The sequence below is a fragment of the Mastigoproctus giganteus genome, chromosome 10 (genome assembly GCF_048544385.1).
Source record: "Mastigoproctus giganteus isolate SK-2022 chromosome 10, ASM4854438v1, whole genome shotgun sequence".
Lineage (NCBI taxonomy): Eukaryota > Metazoa > Arthropoda > Arachnida > Uropygi > Thelyphonidae > Mastigoproctus > Mastigoproctus giganteus.
In genome coordinates this window covers 94,121,936-94,148,825 of record NC_143584.1, presented here as the reverse complement: position 1 = coordinate 94,148,825, position 26,890 = coordinate 94,121,936, and the positions used below count along the sequence as shown (strand labels likewise).

Below are 26,890 nucleotides of genomic sequence, written 5' to 3'. Positions count from 1 at the left end.
TTATGGGTTCCTATGCGATTCACATTTCTTTAGATGTTACGTACGTCCCCTAAACGTTTGTACCAATACTTTTGAGACACCCTGTATATATTTCGTAGCTCCTACCAAGTTTACGTTATACTATGAATTCCTTATCTCGTATCAAGTTTAAGTTGTATGTATTCGGCTACAACGTTACTTTTGTAAATTCTAAGTAGTTATAACAAATAATAAATTTAACTATCTCTTGTCAACCTACATGACTCGAATTCTCACGCGAGCTATTTGCGATACTATATCTACGCCAAATCACCAATTCTAAAAGCTCTACGAATATTAATGTTGTACGTTACGGACTACGTGATAAAGTTAAATTATATTTATTAAAACACGTAAATAGCGTTACAAATTATAGTCTATAATCCTCTGCTGATACTGGTTACACTACTACAAGCTACGTACAGGCTTCCATTATCTGTTGTATCAATCAGTGCTTAAAGCGATCAAGCCATCGTTTTCTTTTTATTGCATCAAATACAAACTGGGCTTTTACTGTCTGACTCAAATCATAGTGCACTGGTTCATATTTTCTACCCATGCTGTAAAAGTTTTTTTTTTTTCTAACGGTGCTTCTCGAAAAAGTTAGCTTGATAACAATGACTGGAGTGGAAAATTTACATGATGCTATAATAATGACCTTATTACTCACAATTGCAGAGGCGGATTTAACGACGAGCGCGCCCTGGGGCCCGACTTCTGAAGGGCCCACACAAAACCCCAACAAATTAGTTGAACATATTAGTTCAACTAATAATTGAACTAATATGTTCAACTATTAGTTCAAAACTTTGTGATTATTATTATGCTATTATTAATTATATTATACATATATTATATTCAAATTTTATTGGAAATAAAACATTAATAGTACATAATATTTTTTATTTCTTTAAAAAAATGGTTAACATGTATTTTTATTTTCCCTGTCTCACTCTCTTTTTTTAAGGGACCCAATATTTTCTTTCGCGCCCGGAGCCTCAACCGACCTTAATCCGCTCCTGCACAATTGTCCATACAAATGACTCGCTAGGGTCAAAATTCGTGTCCCACTGGTATGGCACTTTATCTGATTCCATGTCTTACATATTCAACTTTATCTCCAGAGTACGGCTTGAGTTTAATTGAAATGACAAAAAGCATTTTTAATTGACTTTTAACTGAATCACTTGCTATCTCAGAGAAAACCACAGAGAAACGTACCAACTGTGTAGTACTACACTTAAGGTGGTAGGAAATGAAAAATACCTGGGAGTAATTGTGCAGTCAGATACAAAGTTTTCTGAGAAATGCAGACAGGCTGCCAGGGCAGGTCATGGGGTTTTGTCAAGGATATACAGGAATTTTGCTAGCAGGGAAAAAGAGGTAATTGTCCCTCTGTATAAGGCAATGGTCAAGCCACGCCTTGAGTACGGCGTACAGGTCTGGAGGCCTTACTTTAGGAAGGATGTAGATTTGCTTAAGCGTGTACAGAGAAGGGCAACAACATTGGTGAGGGAATGAAGGGATCCTCTTCCCAAGTGAGGCATAAATTCTGCAAATTGCAGCGGCTGGAGACTAGGCACCTGCGAGGTGATCTGATTGAGGTGTATAAGTCCTTGAATGGGTTGAGCACGCTGAATTCTGATGGGATTCTTCCACTTTTCAGATTACGAACCTAAGGGGGCATCAATTCAAAGTGAGGAATGACAGTTTTAGAATAGATGGGCAGAAATTTGCCTTTAGCCAGCGGGTGGTTAATTGCTGGAACAAACTTCCATCTGTCGTTGTGGAAGTTGATAGGTTAAATAAATTTAAGGAGGAACTGGACAAACATTTAGAGGGATTTGTTTTGTAAATTTTTTTTTTCTTGGCTGATGCCGAATAAGCTCATACACTTGCTTTCTTGCATCACATTCCACTACTACTACTACTACTACTACCTTTTTAGGAGTCACATAAATGACAAAACAATGCTGCTAGCAGGTCTACTATCACGGGTGGGGAAAAAACTCATGGAACCTAAAGCTAGTATAAAATGGTTTTTAAAGAGCATGGGGGGGGGATCTGTTCGCAAATCTTTTAGGGGCGCATAATTTCTAATTTTTCATTGGGCCACAACTGGTCGATCTGGTTCAATGACGTAACTTTTTGTCGGAAACTGACATGAACCATTCTTTTCAAACTTTATCTCTAAAAAGTAGTAAATAATTTACCAATACGGGACAGCAAGTAATGTTGAAATATGCAGCAACATAAGAGATCGTTTCCTCTAATACTAGGTGGTAAAAGTCTGAGTTAGAATCCCATCAATGATTCAAGGAATTTTTAAGGGCTCTTTTTTTTCACAGTGTGACTAAGTTAGTTGGCGTAAAGCGGAAGTGTCATGGTATTTTTTCCCGAAAAATTTTGTGTTTTCTTCAGTAGACAACAAATCGTCAGAATACACCAATTACAGACACAATACACTAATTTTAGTAGCTTCGCTTTCTATGGCGGTTAACACACACACCCGAAGAAGACAGTATATGTTTATAATATAGCGATTGCCTGAGCATGATAGAGCCTCTGATACAAGAACTTATCCACATGTGTAGCACAATGGTTATAATTACCTTTCTTTCCAACTTGGTCGAAAAAGGCATGGATTCGAAAAGCATCAATTACGCGAGGTACTTTTATGGACTTTTTTCACTCGGTGGCGTAGTTTGTCCTTATCAGGAGAGACGACAAGGAAAAACAGACAAAACAACGAGAGAAAACACGTGATTTATGGACATAATGCACACGAATGGATTAGGTTCTTCTCGGGTAATCGTAATATGACGATTGCATTCCGTGATAAAAGCACTGATTTGCTGAAACCGACAGCACACGTGCTGATTTGATTAGCAGGATTGATTGAAACTGGAACCTGTGTCATAACGAATTCGCATAAAACGAGTTATGATTGAGGAAGACTCTGCCTTCCCACATAGCACCGTTGTTATAATGACTTTCATTCCACTTTTATGTGCATTTAGCGCTAAAGCAACTTATCCCTTGAGGCGATGCCCTCATGGGTAGCACAATTAGTGCAATCACCGCCCTCCCACACCGGGTGGAAAAGGCCTGTCTTCGAGTCTCGTCGATGATGTGAGTGATTTTCATGGATCTTTTTCACAACGTGTCTGAGTTAGTTGGTTTCATGAGAAGGAGCATGGTTTTTTTCTCCAGGAAACTCAGGTTTTTCCTACAGCAATTAGAAAATCAACAACCGCAGAACACACGCAATTTACAGACATAATACGTACGGTACAATATGGCCTTAGCTACTGATGCTTCTAAAATCACTACAACAACAACTATGAGGTGACAGTATTGTATATTGTATCTGTACATTGTTACAGATTAGGAGGTTAGGCAGGCGAAGGCAGATTACGAGAAATCCTCGGCAAAAGATGCTAAGAAAAACAGCAAGGATTTCTTTACTTATATAAACTCTAAAAGGAAGGGAATGAATCTGATTGGTCCACTTGATATCGATGGATCGACCAGTTGATGATCCTGCCCAGATAGCAAACAAACTGAATGAGTATTTTGCATCTACATTCACACACGAGGAGTTATTAAGGTTTGGAAATGGCAGAAGGTTATGAAATTGTAGCAGGATACTCAATGATTTTGTAATAACTGAGAGCAAAGTGGAGGAGAAATTGTTGAAGTTAAACATAAGAAAAGCACCTGGGGTGGATGGGATCTATCCAGTTATATTAAAGGAGGCGGCAAAGCAACTAAGCAAACCCTTGGCTATAATTATGAGAGCATCCTTGGACTCAGGGGAGGTTCCCACGGACTGGAGATGTGCAAATGTATCCCCGATTCACAAAGGGGGATCGAAGGGTGACACGAGTAATTACAGACCAGTTAGTTTAACTTCTGTTCCGGGTAAAATAATGGAGTCACTGGTTAAAGATGCATTGCAGGATCATCTAGACAAGACTGCAGCAATAATTGAGACTCAGCATGGGTGTGTTAAGGGAAAGTCTTCTCTGACAAATTTGATAGGATATTATGATGTAGTTACAAAGGAACTGGATGCAAAAAATAATTTTGATATCATCTATTTGGATTTCAGGAAATCTTTTGACACTGTTGCGCATGAAAGACTATTGTACAAATTGGATCAGAATGGTATTAAGGGTAAGTTGCTACAATGGATAAAAGGATGGTTAAGTGGGAGAAGACAGAGGGTGGTAATCAATGGGTGCTGCTCTTCGTGGACTAATGTTATTAGTGGAGTCCCACAGGGTTCGGTGTTGGGTCCACTGTTGTTTTGTATATTTATCAATGATATTCATGAAGGTATATCAGGCTTAATGTCGAAATTTGCAGATGATACAAAGTTGGCAGGGTTGTTAATGACAGTAATGGCAGTGTGCTACTGCAACAGGATCTAGATAATTTGGGCAGATGGGCTAAGAAGTGGCAACTGAAGTTTAACCTTGACAAATGCAAAGTACTGCATATGGGTAGAAGTAACCCCAGAGAAACATACCAACTGTGTGGTACTACACTTAAGGTAGTAGAAAATGAAAAAGACCTGGGAGTAATTGTGCAGGCAGATATGAAGTTTTCTGAGCAATGCAGACAGTCTGCCAGGGCAGGTCATGGGGATTTGTTAATGATATATAGGAATTTTTCTAGCAGGGAAAAGGAGGTGATTATCCTTCTGTATAAGGCAATGGTCAGGACACGCCTTGAGTACTGCGTACAGGTCTGGAGGCCTCATTTTAGGAAAGATGTAGATTTACTTGAGCGTGTACAGAGAAGGGCAACAAGATTGGTCAGGGGAATAAAGGGATCCTCTTACCAAGAGAGGTTTAAGTTCTGCAAATTGCAGCGGCTGCAGACTAGGCATCTGCGCGGTGATCTGATTGAGGTATATAACGCCTTGAATGGGTTGAGCACGCTGAATTCTGATGGGATCCTTCCACTTGTTCAGATTACGAACCTAAGGGGGCATAAATTCAAATTAAGAAAAGACAGATGTAGAATAGATGTGCGGAAATTTGCCTTTAGCCAGCGGGTGGTTAATTGCTGGAACAGACTTCCATCTGTCGTTGTGGAAATTTTTAGGTTCAATAAATTTAAGGAGGAACTGGACAGGCATTTGGAGGGAATGGTGTGATTTTTTTTTTTTTTTTTTTTGGCTTATGCTGCAGAAGCTCATACACATGCTTTCTTGCATCACATGCCGCCACAACTTCTATTACTACTACTACTACTACTACTACTACTACTACACTAGCGTATTCTTATTGGATCGTCTGTTTGCTGCACGAAAAACCACATTTTCCGAGAAGAAAAAAACCACGAAACCCTAGCCTAAGACTGAATAATTCCGCGAAGTCGTGAAAAAAGCCAATAAGAATTCCTTGTATCATTAGTATCAACCCTAATATAATGAAGGAAGCCCTACTATTTTTATGCACCAGCCAAAAAGTGTAAATTAATAATTTCCAGGTTCCACTCCACACATAGGTGCCAATTAAGCTGATTTCTGAACTAAAAACCGTAGTTACCATATTCCAGTAATTAAACTAGTTCTGCAAATTGCAACGTCATGAGGCTAAGCACCTGTGATTAAAGTGTTGAAGGCTTTTTAATATATTGAGCAAGTTTAGTGATGATGGCATTCTTTCACACACATACATTAAAAAGTAAAAAAGGTAAACTCCAGCTATAATCAACCTTCTCCAGGATGGAATCCTCCTCAACAATTCATTCTGAGGGAAATGGACCATAATCTGCCAAGCTAGTCCAGTGCTGGTTGACAGATAGACCATATTTAGCAGTTAGGGGCTTGAACCCCAATATACTTAAAAAGCATATGCTACTGCACTCCTGCTGCTGATCACTAGGCTAAGGAGGCAGATACACATACATATGAGGGATATACACTGTGCTGCCACTTTATTAGGTACACCTACGTAGTAGTGTGTTGAGCGTCCTTCAGTCTTCAAAACGGCCTGAATTCGTCTAGGCATGGATTGAACAAGATGATGAAAACGTTGTGCAGGAATGGAGTACTGTGCAGACATGCATGTGTCACGCAGTTCCTTGAGATTCGACGGAGGTGTAGGCCTGCAGCAAACAGTCCTTTCCAATTCATCCCAAAGATGTTAAATAGGATTGAGATCCGTGGACTGAGCGGGCCACTGCAACAAAGAAAAGTCATTATCATGTGCCTGGAACCATTCCATGGTGAGTCGGGATTTGTGCACCGGCGCATTATCCTGCTGGAAGTAACCATCTGACTGAGGATAAACTGTCAACATGAACGAATGCCCTTGGTCAACAACGATGTTTAGGTACGATGTGTCATTCAGAAATCAATCTATGGGTATCAATGGACCCAACGCGTGCTAAGAAATCATTCCCCACACACCATAACACTGCCCCAACCACCTTGCACAGTAGTCGTTAGACATGACGGGTCCATGGATTCATGTTGTTTTCGCAATTTAAATTCCGAGATTTCCATCAACATGATGCACCAGGAACTTCGACTCGTCAGACCAAGCAACTGTTTTCCAATCCTTGATAGTCCAGTGCTGGTATTGCTGTGACCAGGAGGCGTGCTCTCTTGTTCTTCATTGATAACAAAGGTACGCGATGTGGTGGTCGGCTGTTGTAGCCTATTCGCGAAAAAGCGCGACTAGTGGTCCGTTACGATATTTTGTTCTGCACACCACGGTTGTATTCTGACGTGATGTGCAGCATTGTGACCCGTTTTTTTGCTTGCACAATTCTAGCCATCCTCCTCTGAGCTCTCTCATCAACAAGCGATTTCTTCCACAGGAGTGCCGTTGAGAGGATGTTTTCTGTTCATTTCACCATTCTCGATATACACTTGAAACTGTGGTGCGTGAAAAATTCAGGAGAACTGCCATTTCAGAGATGCTTTGTCCGGCACGTCTTGCACCTACTACCATGCCACGTTCGAAGTCCGTTAGATTACTCCTTTTTCCCATTCCTGCTATGGTTTGTATGCTTAACTGATACTAGAAAGGTTGTTCTGCTGCATTTATATCCACAACTGTGGTCATGTGACTTGGAACGTTGTGGGACAAACTATTTTTGTGCATAGCAAGGGTGTACCCAATAAAGTGGCAGCACAGTGTAAATTTAAATTGAGGAAAGATGGTTGCAGGATAGATGTGGAGGTTTTCCTTTATACAGGGAATGGTCGATTGTTGGAACAAACTTCCATATGGTATTGTGGAATTGGGCAGTTTGAATAAATTCAAGAAAGAACTAGAAAAATGATTGGAGGGGATGGAAAGGTGAAGTGGGAAGTTTTTTTTTTTTTTCTTCTTTGGCTGATAAAAGCTTGCTTTCTTGCATGTGCCTCTGCCACTAATAATAATGTTACCTCCTTTGACGGGGTTGGAACCCACATTTTCCACGCAGAGTGGGGAAGACAATGATTATACAGTATGTACTGTGCTACACGCGAGGGCCATCATTCCATACCATGTGGAAAAAAGGCCTAGATTCGAATTTTGTAGAATCCCTTCAAAAATTACGAAACTGTTATAGCTTTTTATTAACTCACAATGGGGGTCGATTTAGTTACTCTAGGGTGATAGTGGTATCGTTTCTTCATCTTCTTCTTCTTCTTTTATCCCTATTTAGCATTCTACTTGTTTGGTTTAGGACTGATCATCTTTCGTTTTTCTTTTTTGTTCTTTCTCGCTTTCTTTTGTCTATGGATCTCCAGTTTTTGAATATATATTTGTCTGCCTGTTATTTTCCCTTCTATCAATGTGTTTATCTATATCCACTTGTTAATTGTATTCTACATTGTTTGTTATCTCATTTCTAACTTTATCTCCTAATATTTTGAAATGCTAATTTCTGTAGTTTCGTTTATTGGTGATATTTTCGTTGTTGTAATAATACCCTAATAGTCGATTTTCCCTGCCTGCTTCTTTATTCCATCAAATAAAATCTTGCCTTCTTCATAATCACCATCTGATTAATACACTACGAGTGCCCAATAAAATCCTGGCTTCGACATAATAAATACACTATGGGTGCTCATATATGAATCCAATTGAATACATTTAAAGATGTTTAGGGGCAACAATTGAGCAGAAGAACAAGGCATCGTAATTCAAACAGATAACTTGGGCAGCCTCATGGATGAAATAAAATAAAATTCCTGTCTTGATATACTAAAAACTAGAAAATGTTCTCCATAGGGTTGTCTTTCAGTGGGATCAAGTTGGACAGTTTTTTTTCCCTGCCGACCAGTTTTTTTTTCCATTTAGTGACTCAGTAAATGTTAAAGGATAAGTATGTTTATATAGTAGTATGTATGTTATAAACATAAGTATGTTTATTACTGTAGTGTATTTTATTTATGAATAGCATCAGTATTAATATTGACAAATTAATGTAAAGAAATAAAGTTATATATAGTATCAGCCAAAAAAAAAAAAAAAAAAAAAAACACCACTTAGTTTACTCCTCTCTTCTAATAATTTGCCCAATTTTCCTTTACATTTATTGAATTGAAGTTGCGAAGGTAGTTCAATACTCTAATAACCAATTAATCTCTGATCAAAGGTAAATTTCCTCACCTTTTTTGCTGCAACCACTCTTTCTCAATTTAAATTTATGCCAATTTGCGGGGGTTGGCAGAGAAAGATAAAAAATAGCACGCCATTTAATGTATTCAAACCCCTTTTAAAGCCTTTAATATACTGTAGTTCACAGATACCAAAAAATTTCCGATGTTGCAATTTACAGAATTCACGTTTTTCTTGGAAAGAAAAACATTTCTACCTCCAAGTTATGTTTCCCTTCTCTCCGCACTTTCGAACAGCTCTACATCCTTCCTAATAAAATTAATAAAATGAGGTTTCTAAATCGTATGCAGTATTCAATATGTTCATCAACAGAGTTCAAGAAACAGCTATATATATACATATAGCTGTTAAACCTTCTATATATATATATATATATATATATATATATATATATATATCAGCAATGCTCATTATTAGTTTATACCGCTGACAACAGAGGGTTGTCATTCTGATGTTGGCAGCGTGGAAGAGTGTAGCATGTGCTATTTCGTTATGTTTATATGATTTTAACTATCTTTTATTACTTTTATTTAAATTAAACTTATGAAAAAGGTTGCCGAAAATAGCAGACATAAACCGGCCTTTTTCAATTATACCGAAACTTGTTTTAAGTTTTCTAATCTCAAAGAAAAACGTTACATTGTGTCTTTCTGAACGACAGTGCCAGCGGATCGAAATCTGTCGACTGCAGAGACACTACACCAATCTCGCTTCTACAAAGGGACTGCCTTATTTCTCTCATCATGGCGGCAAAACTGGTAAATGGTTTATTGGAACAAAGCGTTGGGATTGAAATAAAGGATTCTTCTACATCAAGCACTAAATCAGATGAAACGGAAACACAGACTTATATCAATGGGACCACAACCGAGACTTTAGAACAATCAGATAACGATAAGGTGAGTGTTTATTACAATCATATGTATTGCGCAGTGGAATAAATTTCTGACTTATATGTTTGTCACTTTTTTTTCGTAAATTGGGTATATAATGTATCCGATAACGCACTTTATTAAATCTTGTAAAACTTCCAGATTCGTTAATGTTTATAGTGCTTGTCGGAGATAGCTTGTGAACAGTGACCTGCATTGTCAGTCTTCTGACTATATACCACCAACGAAACCCTTCAAGTGCATGACATGAATCATGCTTTGCAGAATAAAAGAAAGTGTGTTTTAGCATTTAGGAGGCTTTCCTAGTGACTTATCTTAATATTATGTTAATGTCACAGTCGCTGAAATTATAATTTCACCTATGTCATGAAATTTCGTCAACATGGAAAATCAACACCGCCATTTTTGTAACTGTCACTGAAGGATTCTTTTTTTGCCCCTTTCAAACTTGCATTTTTGTATGAATATGTATTACTTTGGTTGCATTCAAGAAAGTGCTTTAAGTAACGATCGTATATAACAATCTTGATTATACTTACGTAACGATGACGAGTGTTGTATTCTGAGTGTTTCTAAGAATGATGAGATGAACCTTGGAATATGCGAAAATGACAGGTTGAAAACATTTAAATTGATAATCACAGAGTAATATATTCTTAAATTTCATTCCAATTGATTATCACATAATTTTATAATGGTTTTTTAATTCATTTTTAAACTGTCATTGAGTAATTAAAATAGTTGCTACAGTTTAAAGCAGTAATTCATGACAAGTAATTCAGTTGCAACCCACAGCAGTAACTGTGGGTTGCAACTGGCCTGAGGATTATACGTTACTTCCTAGGAGATTGTGATGATTCCTACAAAAATTGGCACAATCTACATGGGAGGTAGGAATAAGAATCGCAAAAGCAGGGCTAGAGGTCTCTTTCTCTGAATGTGGGGGAGGGGGGCGTATGGGACAAGAAATTAGAGAACCACTGAACTTACTATTTAGATATTTTGGAATGATATAATAACTAATGTAACATGAAATTTATATTGATATGAACATCATTAATATTGTTAACATAGTTATTATATAGCTCATTATATTATTTGTAAATGTACAGCTGTTAGCTGTACATTTACATTTTGTACATGCGTTTTGCACCCTTTAGCTTAGTTGGTTCTCAAATTTTTGTGACGTAAGGACCCACATTTAGCGTGAAAAATTTTTCGCTAATCCCATGCTTAATAAAACTCTTTCTGTGCTCGAAATTTTTTTTCAGGTTTTTGAATATTGAAAAGAAATTTTTGACATATTGGCAGACCACAGCTTGAGAAATGCAGCTCTGGTTATGGCTGTATTGGTTGGAGAAACTTGTATGAAATTGATTTAATAATTAATCCTCTTAAGTTTTACCTTGATGTTATATATTGGTCACAAAGCATTAAATTTGAATGAAGGAGGGAGGCAAAGGACTTCTGTTCAACAGTTCAAAGATTGCCAGCCACTTTGTTGACCATGTTTAAAAATGACTTAAAACTTGTTAGTGTGCACCAATGCTATTTTTCTATTGTCAGCTCAGAAAAGGATATTTGAAATAAATTAGAGTATATTTTCCATATGAAACTGAGAATATCTAATATGAGGGATAAGGCAAAGCTGTTTACTTCATACCGAAATGATTAGAGTTTAGGATTAAAGTTTTGCAATGAAATATCTATGTGAGCCTAATAACTTTTAATGTTAAATTAGTTGTACGCTGTTTAGAGTTTAAAAAAAAATATATATATATATATTCTGAGCATTGATTTTTGGTTTTCTGAGATTTTGAAAATCCTCTTAATTCGAATTACTTAATCACATAAGTTATTTAAATGTGATTTCACTTTTAAAAGTAAGAGATATATTTAGTAGTTTATGTTCAAAATGTATCTTTTCTTGTTTCTTCTTTTCTTCTTTACCTTCTGTATATATGTGCATTGGGGGAACGTTACTTCTTTGTACCTTTAGTGTAGAGGGTAAGAATAAATGTGATATTGTCTTTTCTTTCTTTTAGCCACACATATTTGCAATTTTATATTGTGTGTATTTTTCTCAATAACATTACAATATCATATTTCTTATTACTGCCTTGATGTCAATTCATCTAATCTTTTGAGGGCATCCTTCAAGTATAACTTCAGAAAGAAATCCCTTTCATTATGTGTATCACTGTAATGATAGCAAAAATCAGTTGGGTGTTTTTTATGTTGTTAGCTTTTCTTTTGATTTTGTGATTGCGGATACTTGTGTAACTTAACCATATGATTTAAATGCATTTTAGATCTATATGTATTCATTTATGGGAGCTGAAAAGTAATACTTCTTTTTGCATTTTTGAAAAAATAGAAATAAATCAAAAAGAAATAATTTACTTGAGGATAAAAAAGTTGTCTTTAATGTGATGTCATTTTTTTTACTTATACCCTGCCTAATTTGATGCACTTCATCCAGCACTGAACAAGTTTTTGTATGCTGTTTAAGTAAAATTCTTTTGGCTGAGATGAGAGACCTACCCATCTTTTCACAGTTTTTTTAATTTCTTCATCAGAGTTGTAGCTGTTGCCTTGGAGATGCTTTTTAAGCTGTGGGAACAAAAGTCACTTGGGGCCAATGGGTTATATAAAACAACTTCAAATTCGGCAATTAAATTGTTGTCATTGTGCAACCTCAGTGCACAGCTGCAGTGAGATTACATGGTGTCTTGTTGAAGTAACATTGCTGTATTACCAGGTGTTATTGTTTTATTCTTTTTTGATATGCAGTGTCTCAATTGATTGTGATTCCTTTTTCCAAAAATTCAGCATGAATAACATCCACGCTGCCCCAAAAACAGTCCATTAGAGCTGCATGTTCAAAGATAATTCCATTTAAAGCAGAATAATTTAATTGAACAACCAAACAGAAATGCTATTAACACCTACTAACTAGAAACTATTTGCTGTGGAGAACATGGAACTTATTATGTCATTTGGTGCTAAGGTTATAAACCAAGAGGTATATGCTAGGCTATCCTCATATGAGCATTGAATATTTGAAGATAAATCATATATATATAATGCAGTAAATTTTAGTTACAATGAGGTGAAAATATCGATCTTTACCTTGTTTGTTAGTGTTTCAGTAACTTTTTACTGAAACTGATACCAACTTTGTGCAACAATAGTGTATAGGCCATTTATGATTAAACTTAAAAAACTTTCAAATTTCTCTGTGTGATTAACTTTTATCTGTACGTTAAATTAATTAGAAATGATATATTAACTGACCAGAATACCAAAGTGACACACGTCAAAAATGACAGTAGATGTTAAATTTCCAATTTTTACTCTCTCTCTTGAAATGTCCAATTTAAAACAACTGTCATGGTAACAGAGCTACATAAGATGAACAGTATGATTTTTTTTTTTATGAATAAACAAGCTACAGTTATTTGTTTATTTATCCCTAGTCAATTAAAAAAGGATAAAATTTACCTGTATTGATAGAAATAATTATGAAAATACTCTCCAACTTTAATTTTCACCCTATCTTAATGTAAATCAGATATTATTAATTGAGCTGCTATTCTGTATAATTATAAGTAATAAGTTTTATTCCATAACATAATGATGTTGACAGTTTAGAAAGTCTGTGTTTAAGGGGTCATTGTATCTTTTCCAAAAGTTGGCCTAGTCCTTGCAAAATACAAACCACAGTGATTGTAAAAAAACAATTTAGCATTTCAACTTCACAGCCATCAGTCTGGCCTTTAAAATAGTAGTTGCCATGGTAACTGTGTTTGTTGAGCCCTAGACATGCATGCATGCACACACACAGGGTGTCCCTGAAATAATTGCAGTAATTGGAGGATGTATTTTGTGAACCAAAGCAATTAAAAAATGTTACATAAAAATGGGTCAAGAAATCTTTGTTATTAAACTAGAGCTATACAAAAATTTTCTGTGTAATGGTAAGCATAACAGAACTTAATTTCAAAACTACTGGATGCAGAGGGGCAGACCTTGGGTTAAACACCTGCAAGATATATTTTAATACCAATAGTATATTTTAAGAAATTTTATTTAAACAAAAATTGAAAAAAAAAAATGTAATTTTATATGACAAAAGAGGCCTTGTACCATTTCAGTGATAGGAGGTAAAAACTTTTAGCATTGCAGCACAAGCACAGAACTAAAAATCAACTGCAACACTGAAAGACAGTATTGATTGTATCCACACATCACTGGAAATGAATGCCTACCGTGACTGGTATTACATGTTAGTGCACATGGCCAACTCACTGTCACCTTAAAACAATGTGTTTTGTTGTTAAATGGGATAGGTAGTGATAAAAGGCCATTAGCATTTTTATTCTGAACTCCAGTCTTATTAAATTTATTTTTAACATGAGATATTCTTGAAACAAGTGTTTTTAGTGCAGGATTTTCTTCTATTACAGAGTTTATCCCTTTATTTATTAATTAAGGATTTATTTTTAAATTTTTTTCATGATTTTTCTGGTTAAATTGTACTCTTTGCACTGTTACTAATCTGCTTGATCAGCTGGTCATTTCCTGCATGCATTTATGTCTGTTCTATAAAATGTGGGATAGTAAATTGTTTTTCATGCAATTTTTTTTACTACTGCAATTCATTTGGTAGTAACTTTAAATCTATTATGGTTGTTGAAATCTTATTTTTGTGTTGATGGCAAATGTTTATGTATTTATTTATTTTTTTGATTTATTGGAATTTTTTTGGACCGAGGCCATTGCCTTGGTCCAAATCTAACTCCCGCAAGCTTGGGAGTTAAACTTGCTTTTATGTAACAAGTATTGGCCTTCCCCAAGGTGCAAGGATGTGAGCATTATTATTATTTGTTTTTTTTTTTTTTTTGCAATATTATTTCTTTCTTTCTTTAGTATCTCTGACAGTTTTTGTTGTTTACATGTAGTACTCAATCTCATGATCATGTGGGTTTGTTATCCTCTGTGGTTAATTTGTCAGTACAGAGTTTTTTTTTTTTTTTTTTTACATTTTCTCTGCATTATGTGAAGGTCATGTTAATGTTGTTATGGTTTTGTGGAGTCTGAAATTGGATTTGGTTGGAGATTATGAGTACTTTCTTCTATATTAATCTACTTTTTTGTGTACTTGATTTGTTCTTGTTCAACAAAATTATCTGCAAAGTCCGTTTTAGGTGTGAAATTTAAATTGAAGTTGGGCCTGTATACTTTTGACAAGTCTTGTGTCTGAAGTTTGTGGTGAATCCTGTGCAAACAGAGTGGAGGCAGAAGGTGACCTGACTGGATTCTTGGACATTCAGCAGAGATTCTGCTTGTTTCCATGCAGTCAAATTGATAAGTTGAAGCTGGATTCACATTTGTATATCAGGGACTCTCAATATAAGAAAAAAGTTTTTAATAAGATTATTTGTTTATTGGATTAATTGTTATTGTTTTTTTTTTTGATGTTTTTGTAATGCAGGAACTGTTTAATTTTTCTTTTATAAGCTTTCTTTCTTGGAAGATCCATATCAGAGCATTGCTTATGGTAAATAAAGAATTATTTATATATATATATATATATATATATATATGTTACCCTATAATTGCAAAGCCAGTTTTCAGATGCTTCTATTTTGTTAATGATTAAATTTGTTAAAGCATTTCTGGACCCATGTTTATGTAACATTTTTTTTTTTTTCATTTGATTACTACATAACTAAGCCCTCTGTTCAAGTTACTGCACTTAGCATTAGCATTAGTTGAGGCATATGATTCATGAAAGCAAGCTTATACAGCATCAGCCAACAAAAAAAAAAAAAAAAAAAAAACCTTCCCATTTTGCCCATCTGGTCACTCCAAATGTATGACTAGTTCAGCGTTAAATTTATTTAAACTATCAACTTCCACAACAACAGATGGAAGTCTGTTCCAGCAATCAACTACCCACTGGCTAAAGGCAAACTTCCGCACATCTATTCTACAACTGTCTTTCCTCAATTTGAATCTCTGCCCTCTCAGATTCTTAGTCCCAGCAAGCAGAAGTATCCCATCAGCATTGAGCCTACTCAAACCATTCAAGCCCTTATACATCTCAATCAGAACACCTTGCAAGGGCTTAATCTCCAGATGCTGCAACTTGCAGAACTTAAGTCTTTCTTCGTAAGCACACCCCTTTGTTTCTCTTACCAGTCTTGTTGCCCTTCTCTGTACGTGTTCCAGCAACTCTTACATCCTTCCTAAAATGAAGCCTCCATACTTTTCCTGCATATTATGAATACTTTTTTTTTTTTTTCCAATTTGTACAGCAGTCTTCCATGTGCAACAGTATCAAAAGCTTTCCTGAAATCCAAATACAATCGGACCTCTATATAACGAAATTGATCATTCCCTTAAAAAAATTCGTTATACAGAAATTTCGTTATAAAGAAATATGACCTTTTCAACAATGAAAAATACTGTAAATTCAGAAATATTCAATTAATGCAATACTCAAAGTGTGGCCTGACCGTGGCCTTATACAAAGGGATAATCACGTACCTGTCTCTGCTAGAAAAATTCCTATATATATCATTGACAAAACTCCATGACCTGCTCTGGCAGCCCATCTGCACTGCTCAGGGAACTTCATATCAGACTGCACAATTACCCCCAGGTCTTTTTCATTCTCCACTTCCCTGAGTGTAGTACTGCACAGTTGGTACGTTTCTCTTGGATTACTGCTACCCATATGCAGTACTTTGCATTTGTCAATGTTAAACTTCAGTTGCCACGTCTCAGCCCATCTGCCTAACTTTTCTAGATCCTGTTGCAGTAGCATACTGTCTTTAGTGTCATTAACAACCCTACCAACCTTTGTATTATCTGCAAACTTGGACATTAAACCTGATATACCTTCATTGATAAATATGCAAAACAACAATGGGCCCAGCACTGAATCCTGGAGGACCCTAATAATAACATTAGTCCATTTATTATTCAGTAGAGCAGTGTCCATTTATTACCACTCTGCTGTGTCCCACTTAACCATCCCATTATCCATTGCAGCAACTTGCCCTTATGCCATACCGCTCCAATTTGTACAGCAGTCTTCCATGTGCAACAGTATCAAAAGCTTTCCTGAAATCCAAATACAGTCGGACCTCCATATAACGAAATTGATCATTCCCTTGAAAAAATTCGTTATAAAGAAATATGACCTTTTCAACAATGAAAAATACCCTAAATTCAGAAATATAGTAAAATATGGGAAAGAAGTGGGAATGAATAAATATTCTAACATTTTAAAACAATTTATTAATGTATACATATTAAGAAATGATTACTTACATGATGCTCACAATTTATTAGTACACTTTTAAGAATTATGTCATGAAATATTTGGTTATTTTTTGTTGTATACTGGATTCTACTGTACACCGTTGATAAAAATGTTTGCATTTGCCTGAACTTTAAACACTCGGATATATTTTCTGTTAAATTTTCTTCCCACTGAAGGCCTCGATGCAAAGTTTCAAATGCTACCAACATTTATTTGTAAGGTTTAATATTGCCCTCATTTTCATCCAACTCATTGTCGATATTGTCACTAGTTCTTTAAATTCGCTCCAAAATTTTGGAGTCACTCGGATATATTCAACTACTATGACATTATTATCAACTTCTAAAAATTTGTCAAGAACAATTTCTCCACTGATCAAACCTCACTTGGAACTCTTCCTAATATTGCTCAATATCTTCTGGTAGTTCATCCCTCTCATCTCTGTTAATTAACATTTTAGCAAAACCTGCTTTTGCGAAACAATTCTTAATTGTTTCTGTCACATCTTGACTCCACACTTTCTCCAACTCTGATATGCACATCCACAAGTCTATAACAGAATCTATAGGTTGGTTGGTTTCTATTATCAGTATAATTTTTTTCAGTATGTGCCTTCGGTAGTGCATTTTCAAATTCTTGATAATGCCTTGGTCCATTAACTGCAGTTAAGACGAATTATTCAGAAGGAAGAAAACAAGCTTCACAGTTATAAGTTTTGAAATTACCGAGTGAAGGTGGGCAGGGCAGCTGTTGACATTCAACGTGATTTTTCTGTTTTATTTCGTCATCTTTCTATCGAAATTTAAAACCTACTGCTCAAAAATTTTGCTTGTCATTCGAAGTTTTTTTGTTGTAGTTGTAGTCCAACTCTAACGACTTTACTCTTTTGAAACATCGGGTTTATTTACTTTTGCCTATTACCAAGTTTCATTACCAGCCATATTTGCAACTAAGAGTGTAATTCTCTGCTTACTATTTTTACCACCTAAACATTTATCACCTTTAAAAATCAGTGTCTTGTTCGGCAAATATTTAAAAAATTGACGTTTCATCGACGATGAATATGTCTTTGGACGCGTAGTCCTCCGTAATTTTTTTCAAAACTGTTTCTTTCCAATGGGTATAGTCTTCTTCAATTGCAACTTCACTTTCATCAGAAATAACTTTTTCGAGCAAGCCATGACGCTCATTAAATTTGTACAGCCAACCAGAACTGGTTTGTAATATTTTGTGCCCCAGAAAAGATGCATACTCCATAGCCTTATCTTTTATTAATAGCCCTGATTCTGCATGTTTTGGTCTCATCGATGTCATCCACTTAAAATCTGCTTCATCTACACTTCCCAAAGGCATAATTTCCCATACTTCCGACTGGGTCACGTTTCCTCAAGCAATTTGAGAATTGAAACAGTTTTTCAGAATGGTTGACACTACCGGCAGGGATGTCAAATTTTAAAGAGATTTCTTTTTTTTAACGTGCCGATCTACACTATTAAGCGCTTCCGCCTTTTCACACTACACTTAGATACTGTAAGGTTACGTGCACAACCATTAAAACAAAGCTGAAATTAGGGACCACTTGTAGTTACCATGTAAACAGAGACAGGTAAAATTTAGTGAAAGTGTGGATGACACTTTCTTCAAAACAACAGATGAATTTCCGAGATAAAGGAAAATCACTCTCTTCTAATTCTCTAATAGGATGCTTATGGTAGAAAATAGGTTGACCAGAGCCAATGCCCTCATCAGAAACATGTCTTAATCTTTGCCAATGGTTGTGAACAACTAACCAGTGGGACTTCTCGGCATAGTAGTGTATAAGTTGTATTGGTTTTACTTCTTTTTAGCCATTGCTGACCTACTGCTGGCCAAAGGCCTCTCCTAAACTTTTCCATCTTTTTCTATCCCGCACCATGGTTGGCCAGTTTCCTCCTGTAGGGTTTTATAGGCACCATTAAATTGTAAAATATTTTAACTCTTAAATTGTGGAATTAAAGCCTTTAGCTATTAAAAGCTAAAGGGATTAATGCTTAATCCTTTTAGCTCTTAATTCATATTTTCTACAGCATCAGCTTTATTACCTAAAGACCAGAGGTGCGCACAATACGTACCTAGGTCTCTCGAAATCAGTTTGTTATATGGAAATTTTCTTCGTTATAGAGAAACTGTTTTCAATGTAATGACCAAGGGGAAATCAAAAAAGTTCACTACATAGAAAATTTTGCTATATGGAAATTTGTTAAAGAGAGGTCTGACTGTAAATGATATAAAAATTATTTTTTGCATCCAGTTCCTTTGTGACCACATTGTAGTATCCAATCAGATTGGTCAGACAAGACTTCCCATTAACAAACCCATGTCGGGTCTGAATTATTACTGCAGTCTTGTCTAGGTGATCCTGTCTCACCTCTTTAACCAGTCATTCCATTATTTTCCCTGGAACAGGTTAAACTAACAGGTCTGTAATGATTTGTGTCACCCTTTGAACCCACTTTGTGAATTGGGGATACATTTGCACATCTCCAGTTCATTGGGACCTCCCCTGAATCTAAGGATGCTCTCATAATTATGGCTAAGGGTTTTGCTAACTTCTCTTGCTGCCTCCTTCAATATAACTGGATAGATTCCATCCACCCCAGGTGCCTTTTTTATGTTTAACTTAAAAAATTTCTCCTCTTCTTTGCTCTCAGTTATTACAAAATCACTTAGTTCCCTGTTTGATAAACTTTCATAAACTTCTGGCATTCTCCTCTTTGAATAACTCCTGATGTGTGAATGTAGATGCAAAGTACTCATTTATTTTATCAGCTACTTGAGCAGGATCATCAATAGTCAAACCATCTATGTTAAGTGGACCGATCTGATTCATCTGCTTCCTTCTTAGAGTTTACATAAGTAAAGAATTCTTTGCTGTTTTTCTTTATTTCAGGGAAACTGTGTATTATCACAGAGCAATTATAAAGTAACTTCTGTGGTTTGAGGCCTTTTATATTTTGGAAAATATTTGCTGATAAGAGTTTAAATTGTGAAATAATTCTATATTAGTCAAGAATTCAGCTGTTTGACATCAGATTTGTATGACTTAAAATTTCCAAATATTGCTCTCTCATTGATCATCAGATCTCCTCTTTATGATTACATCTTACAAGTGCTTAATGATTTCTAAGTACCGTATTTCCCCATGTATAAGACGCACCTTAATTTTGGGGCCCATAATTTGAAAAAAAATTTATTACATAAAGTTATTGAACTCAAGTTTTATTCATCATAAAATTCATACAACTCCTCATCACTGTCAAAACTCCCATTCATTAGCTTGTTCTCAGTTCCATCTATGGCATTTGAAATGCCACACTTCTTAAATGATTTGACAACGATCTCAATCTTGATATTATCCCAGGATCTTTTCACCCAGGTACAAACTTCTCCTATAGTTGGTTTCTTCACTCTTCCTGCTGGTGTCAAATTGTCCCCAGAAGACGTCATCCATTGGTTCCATTTGTCTCTCATGGCAGCTTTGAAGGGTTTATTAATGCTGACATCAAGTGGTTGGAGCTGGGATGTCAAGCCTCCAGGTATGACGTCAAGTTTTGTTTTTTGCTCTGCAGCAATCTTCTTTGTGTTTTTTGTTATGTGTGCCCTGAACTGATCAAGCACCAATAGAGCAGGTTTGCTTAAGAGCTCACCTGGTCTCCTGCTCCAAACTTTCTCAAACCAGATCTTAATCCCATCCTGATCCATCCAACCCTTGTCATGAATGTGGACAATCACTCCTCGAGGAATGTCTTCTTTTGGCATTGTTTTGCGTTTGAAAATCAGCATAGGCGGCAGCTTGGTTTCGTCGGCACAACAAGCTAGAACAACTGTATAATGGCTCTTTCCATGTCCACTTGTCTTCACAGTTACAGTTTTCACCCCCTTCTTATCAACAGTTCTGTTACTTGGGACATCAAATTGAAGGGGTACTTCGTCCATATTTGCAATCTGTCCCAACTCAAACCGATATGTCTTCCGACATTGAATGACAAAACGGTGTAATTCAAGGACCTACTGCTTATAGCTTTCAGGCATCTTTTGGGCAAGTCTGGTGCATGTACACATGCTTAGTCCATTCCATTTCATGAACCTGAAGCACCAACTGTGTCCTTTGAAATCAGTAACTTCTTTTTCATCAGCAGTTCTTCTTGCCTCATGCTGAACCATCTTTGTGGACACAGGAATTCCAATTGCCCTTTGCTCTTCAATCTATATCTTCAACCCCCTCTCTAAATCAGGCCATTTTGCTGACTTGCCTCTCATGGCCTTCTTCTGCCGTGGTGTTTTCAGTAGGGTTTCTTCTTCCTGTAGCCAGTCTCGGATTGTTTTCTCAGTTGGAGGAAGACCAAACTTACGTTCAGCAGCACGATTTCCATTCACTTTTGCAAACTGGATCACTTTTAACTTGAATTCAGCACTGTACGAAAATCTTTTCTGAGCCATTTCTGGGCAGAACGTGGCAAAATGTAACCTAATATACAGGTAACAAGTGCGCAACAATTAGTGCAAAGACAACAAGTGTGAAAAAGCGGGAAATGCAAGTCAAAAAAAATCTACAACCACTGTATAAGACGCACCCAGTTTTTAAACCCCAAATTTTTCGAAAAAGGGTGCGTCTTATACATGGGGAAATATGGTACAGTCTTATTTATGGTATGACCTAGTATAAATTTGTTATGAATTACATCTGTAGAGTGGACTTAGCACATTGTGGCCTTAGTTGCTCATGCACCATAAAAACCAAAATCAAACAAACTTCTGTAGAGGAAAAAAATAATTCTAGCATAACTTTACCTTTGAATATGTTAATCCAAATTCCTCTCACTCCTTGAGGATGCAGATAACTTCCATTTGTAGGGTTCATCAACTGTTGTCCAAAAAAAAAAACACTGTTTGATCTGTTGTCACTGGAATTTGCAGAAACCTCAAACTGAAAGTGTTGTCACTGCTATTTTTAGAAAGTTCAAACCTAGTTCCCATCCTGCCTGCTGTTAAAAACTTGGTAAAAAGGAGTTACATATTCTGTTCAGATGTGATGGTTGGGTAACCATCACATCTGATATTTGATATTCTTAGTTAGTTGGTGATGATATTCACATCACCATATGATATTCTTAGTTGGGAAGCTATATTTTGAATTCCTATTTGAGCTTTGGCCTGAATAATGCTTCTAATACATGAGATAAATTTGCCACTTGTTGATGTAAACAGCCTCACATATTTTGCATCATCCTTCTGTCCATTGTTGAAGCACTTGTACCATTCAAATGGCCTGCTGCTTAATAAAGTGTTTTCATTGCATGCTTCAACAGTTATTTCTGAGACGACCGGGCTAGCCAGGTGGGTAAAGTGCCTGCCTGGCAACCCAAAGGTCGTGGGTTTGAATCCCACCTCGGGCTTGGATTAGAGTAAAATGCAAAAACTTTGGGAGGTGCATTATGGCCACAGAAGCTGATGTGCCAACAACTAACAAAAAAAAAAAAAAAAAAAAATTTCTGATTTTTTTAACGAAGAGTGATATTTTAAGAAATAACAATACAAAATTACTTACTATTAACAAAAGTTAAACTTTAGTACATGTGCATCCAAAATGCCACATGTAATAAATTCTATATATTCTAAGTTACAAAGTAAAAAAAAACATTCAATTTTTTGGTCCCAGCCAGCTTAGTATGTTAGCTGTATGGTGCAAGGAAACTGTAGGCTTTTGCTACACCAGCTACAATAATAAAAATAGACAATTCATTAAATATCAATAATAGAAAATAAATAAAATGAAGTACCCCTTTGACTATCCCCTCACATAAGGATTTACTTAGAACCTTTAAATTTCCCAACACTTTCAGCCTCAACCATCCACAGAGGTAACACATTAGAGTAATTAGTAACTCACTTCCTAAAAGAAAAATACTCCCTAGTTCTAGCATCATTTATAATCTTGAAAATTTCGACCTCATTCATTTTACTGATGCCTCTCAGAGCCTTAAACACCTCAATCAAATATCCTCTAAGGTGTCTAGTTTCCAAACTCTGCAACCCACATATTTGAAGTCTTTCTTCATAAGGACACCCTTTTGCTGATCTCACCAGGCGAATTACCCATCTTTGCACCCTTTCAAGAAGCTCGATGTCTTTCTTTAGGTGCGGTCTCCATACTTGAACACAGTATTCCAAGTGTGGTCTAACAAAAGCCTTATACAATAGGATTATCACGTCCCTATCTCTACTTGCAAAAGTTCAATAGATCATTGATAGGACATCATGGGCCTTCCTTGCAACCTGTTTATAATGCTCAGAGAATTTCATGTCTGATTGTATCGTAACACCCAAGTCCCTTTCCTCCAGTACTGGGTTTAGTTCAACTCCACCAAATTAATAAGTTATTTTGGGATTACTGTTTCCCAGGTGTGTAATACCTTACACTTTGTTGGATTAAAGCATAGCTGCCATTTTTCTGACCATTCCTGAAGTCTATCAAGGTCTCTCTGAAGAAGCTTAGCTTGACAGTGATCATTAACTACTCTACCAATTTTAACATCATCTTCAAATTTAGACATCATGCCCTCTATCCCTTCATCAATGTCATTTATGAAAATTAAAAATAACAGTGGTCCTAATACTGATCCTTGCCATCCCACTTCTTACATCAACCCAATCTGAGGAATAGCCATTTATCACAACCCTCTGCCTCCTGCCCTGAAGCCATCCTGATGTCCATCTAAGGATTTTCCCAGTGATTCCAGCCTGTTCCAGCTTATAAAGCAACCGCTCATATGGGACTGAGTCAAAAGCCTTGCTGAAATCTAAATAAACAATGTCGAAATTATTCCCTAAATCCAGCTCATGACTGACCCTTTCAAAATAGCAAACCAGATTTGTTAAACATGATTTTCCCTTTACAAAACCATGCTGAGTATCCTTGAGAATTTCAATTCTATCCACATGATTCCGAATTCCGCCCTTGATCATTGCCTCCATGATTTTCCCTACCACTGAAGTTAGGCTGACAGGTCGATAATTTCCCACTTAACTCTTAGAACCACCCTTATGTATGGGAGATACAATGGCACTTTTCCAATCCAACGGAATCCCTCCAGAGTCTAGTGATGCTCGCATAATTAGCCTCAGTGGTTCAGTGCACTCACTTGCAACCTCCCTTAAGATTATAGGGTATATTCCATCAACTCCAGGAGCTTTACTGGTCTGTAGGCTCGAAAGTTTTTTCATTAAATAATCTTGCAAAATTTAAATATCATTAATTACTATTGTTAAACTTCGCTCCCACAATTTCCCATTGCCACAAAAGGTTTTTCTTCTGTAAGTATCGATGCAAAATAACTGTTCAGTTCATCTGCAATGGCAGCTGGTGTATTTAATACTATCTCCTTTCCCATATGTAAAGGTCCGATCTGGTTTGTCCTGCTCTTCTTATCATTTATATATGTGAAGAATTCTTTACCCCCCCCCCTCTCTTTGCTCTGTTTGCTAGTGATTTCTCATAAACTGCCTTTGCTGTCGAACCTTTTCTGTGGCTTTATTACAGATCATCTTGTAGCTGTTATAGGCTTCAGTACTTTTTATTGCTCTGTACCTTTTCCATGCCACCTTTTTCTGCTCAAGTAATGTGGCAACTTCACTATTCATCCAACTTGGAACCCTCCTCGTGGAGTATTTTTTTTAATGGTAAATATGCATTCAAGGCATCTGTGATTAATGTTTTAAAAGCATACCACAGTTCAATTGCATTCGTTCTCTGTGCGATATCTACCCAGTTAATAAAATAGCCCAGTTAATAATAGAGGTTATGTAGCACCTTAAGGCATCGTAATTTCCTTTTCTGAAATTATAACCCATTCCTTTGCCTTTTACTACTGCTACTTCTCTCTTCATCATCCACCGTAGAACTCTGCGATCACTTCCTGCTACTGGTTCCTTACTGTCAGCCCTGTTATGTCATCTGATTCGTGGGTGATGATGAGGTCTAGGATATTCTTTTCTCTAGTAATTTCCCTGATATGTTGATACAAATAACAGTCATCTAGTTGATTTAAAAATTGTTCCCCATGTTGAGTTTCTTTCCCATTTTCTCCAATCAATTAGAGGCAAATTGAAATCACCCATAATAAGACATTGACTCTTACTTGCCCATTCCATTTGCATGTAGAGGCTTTTGTCATAATCTTCACAATCACCTGGTCTGTAGATTACTCCTACTCGCATTATACCTTTGTTTCCAACTATCTCACACCATACAGATTCTATACTAGCACGTAAAACGTCTGAATCTGGGTAAGCTATCATCACACACAGGCTGCTTCTGATGAGAAGCATTACCCCACCACCTCTTCTATCTACCCTATCCTTCCTAAATACATTATACAAGCCGTACTGAAACTCATCATCCCCTATTTCCGGGTGGCACCATGTTTCCGTAAGCCCTATTATGTCCACTTTACTTGTTTTAACAAGCAGTCATTTTACTGACGACACTTCTAACATTACTATATAAACAAGGACATTACTATATGTCCTTGTATATTTAACAATCCTAACACAACCCTTGAAGTTTTTTAGGCTCTCTTCCCTGGCATTAGCTACCCGCTCACTTGAAACGTTTCTGCCCCCAGAACATCTAGATAATGTGTCCAGTTGGGGAAACAGATAAGAACTCTTGAGGTATGTGCAAGAGTTACTTTGACCAATATTATCAGATAAACGCATGTCAGTATTACCCCCCCCCCCCCAAACTAGCAGTTTCCCTGAACCTTTTAAGGTATCCTCAATAATACTGGCAAAAACTTTTGCACCACCTTTGTTTAAGTGTATCCCGTCTCTACAAAACAAATTCCTTCTACCTACAAGTGTGGGCCAAGCTGATAGAAATTTTCCCCCAAAAGCTTTGCAGATTCCTTCAAGTCTTGAGTTAATCCACAAGGCCTTTAACATATAATCCCTCCTATTGTGTCTGGGCAGAATTGCAGACATATAGACATTGTGACCTAGCTCGCGGCATTTCCTCAGAATGGTCCTGTATTTTTCCAACAAATCGTCAGATCGTGTACGTTTAATGTCATTAGTCCCCACATGAATAATAATATTCTCTTTACCCCCTCTTAAAATATGACAGTCTCTTGGTGACATCATTAATAGTTGCTCCTGGCAGACATACCCTGGTTCTACTCCACCTATCCTTATTACAAAAAATATTCCCTGTTTCCCTGACAATAGTCTCCTAATTATGATTAACTTTCTTCTCCACAGGTTATCCCAGAACTCCTCAAGTGCTTAATGGCCAGGGAGTCCATTGTCCACTTCCAGTTGTCCAGTGTTACTGTAGAAGGCACTCTGGTTTTCATAAAATATCCAGTTGTCTGTTTTCTTCTAGACACTCATTATATCAGTGAAGTTTTTACTGAGTGCAAAGAGGTTCAACTTGAGGTGTCCAGGTATTCTCCAGTTCTCTGATTATAGGTTTCATGTAAGCTGTGGATGTTATCTTTTTTGAGGTTGGTTTTCACTTTTATGATCGGCTTCTTACTTTTGTTACCCCATTGGTATTGGGTCAGTTCGTCTATCTTGTGCGGTAGTCTCCTTTCTCAGGCTGGTAGTTCCATGTCTTTGCGTTTGGTTTTCTTTTGGTCATTGGTTTCTCTTCCATTCATCCTGGTGGCTGCAAAGTGGCACAGTAAATGGATGTGTGGATGGTATTTAGTGTAACTTCATTGTTGAGGTAATCTGGTATGATTTGCTGAATGAGGTGGTCTGTGACTTTCCAGAGGATTCTGTTGGGTCACTGCTTTGGTAAGGTGTGGGCATTTGTGAGGTCCGTATTCTCAAATTTTACGTAGGCCTTTTCTATTCTGGATATCACAACCTTGTCAGATTTCACTTCAACTGCTCTGGATTATAGTTCTTGTACTTCGTATTTCTTATCCAGTTCTGGATTGGTTGTGCTCATATTCTTTGTTCTT

The 26,890-nt window shown here is 36.6% G+C and overlaps 1 protein-coding gene across 3 annotated transcripts in view; it reads left to right on the top strand.

Annotated features, from left to right (window-relative positions):
* The first annotated feature begins 9,120 nt into the window (after positions 1-9,120).
* The window catches only part of LOC150079162 (RNA binding protein fox-1 homolog 3-like), a 468,684-nt gene continuing 450,914 nt past the window's right edge, over positions 9,121-26,890 (top strand). For all 3 annotated transcript variants that reach the window (XM_090383522.1, XM_090383524.1, XM_090383521.1), the window contains exon 1: positions 9,121-9,553. In XM_090383522.1, coding sequence (XP_090239648.1) covers positions 9,398-9,553 — 156 coding nt within the window. In that variant the 5' untranslated portion in view covers positions 9,121-9,397. The remainder of the gene's footprint in view (positions 9,554-26,890) is intronic.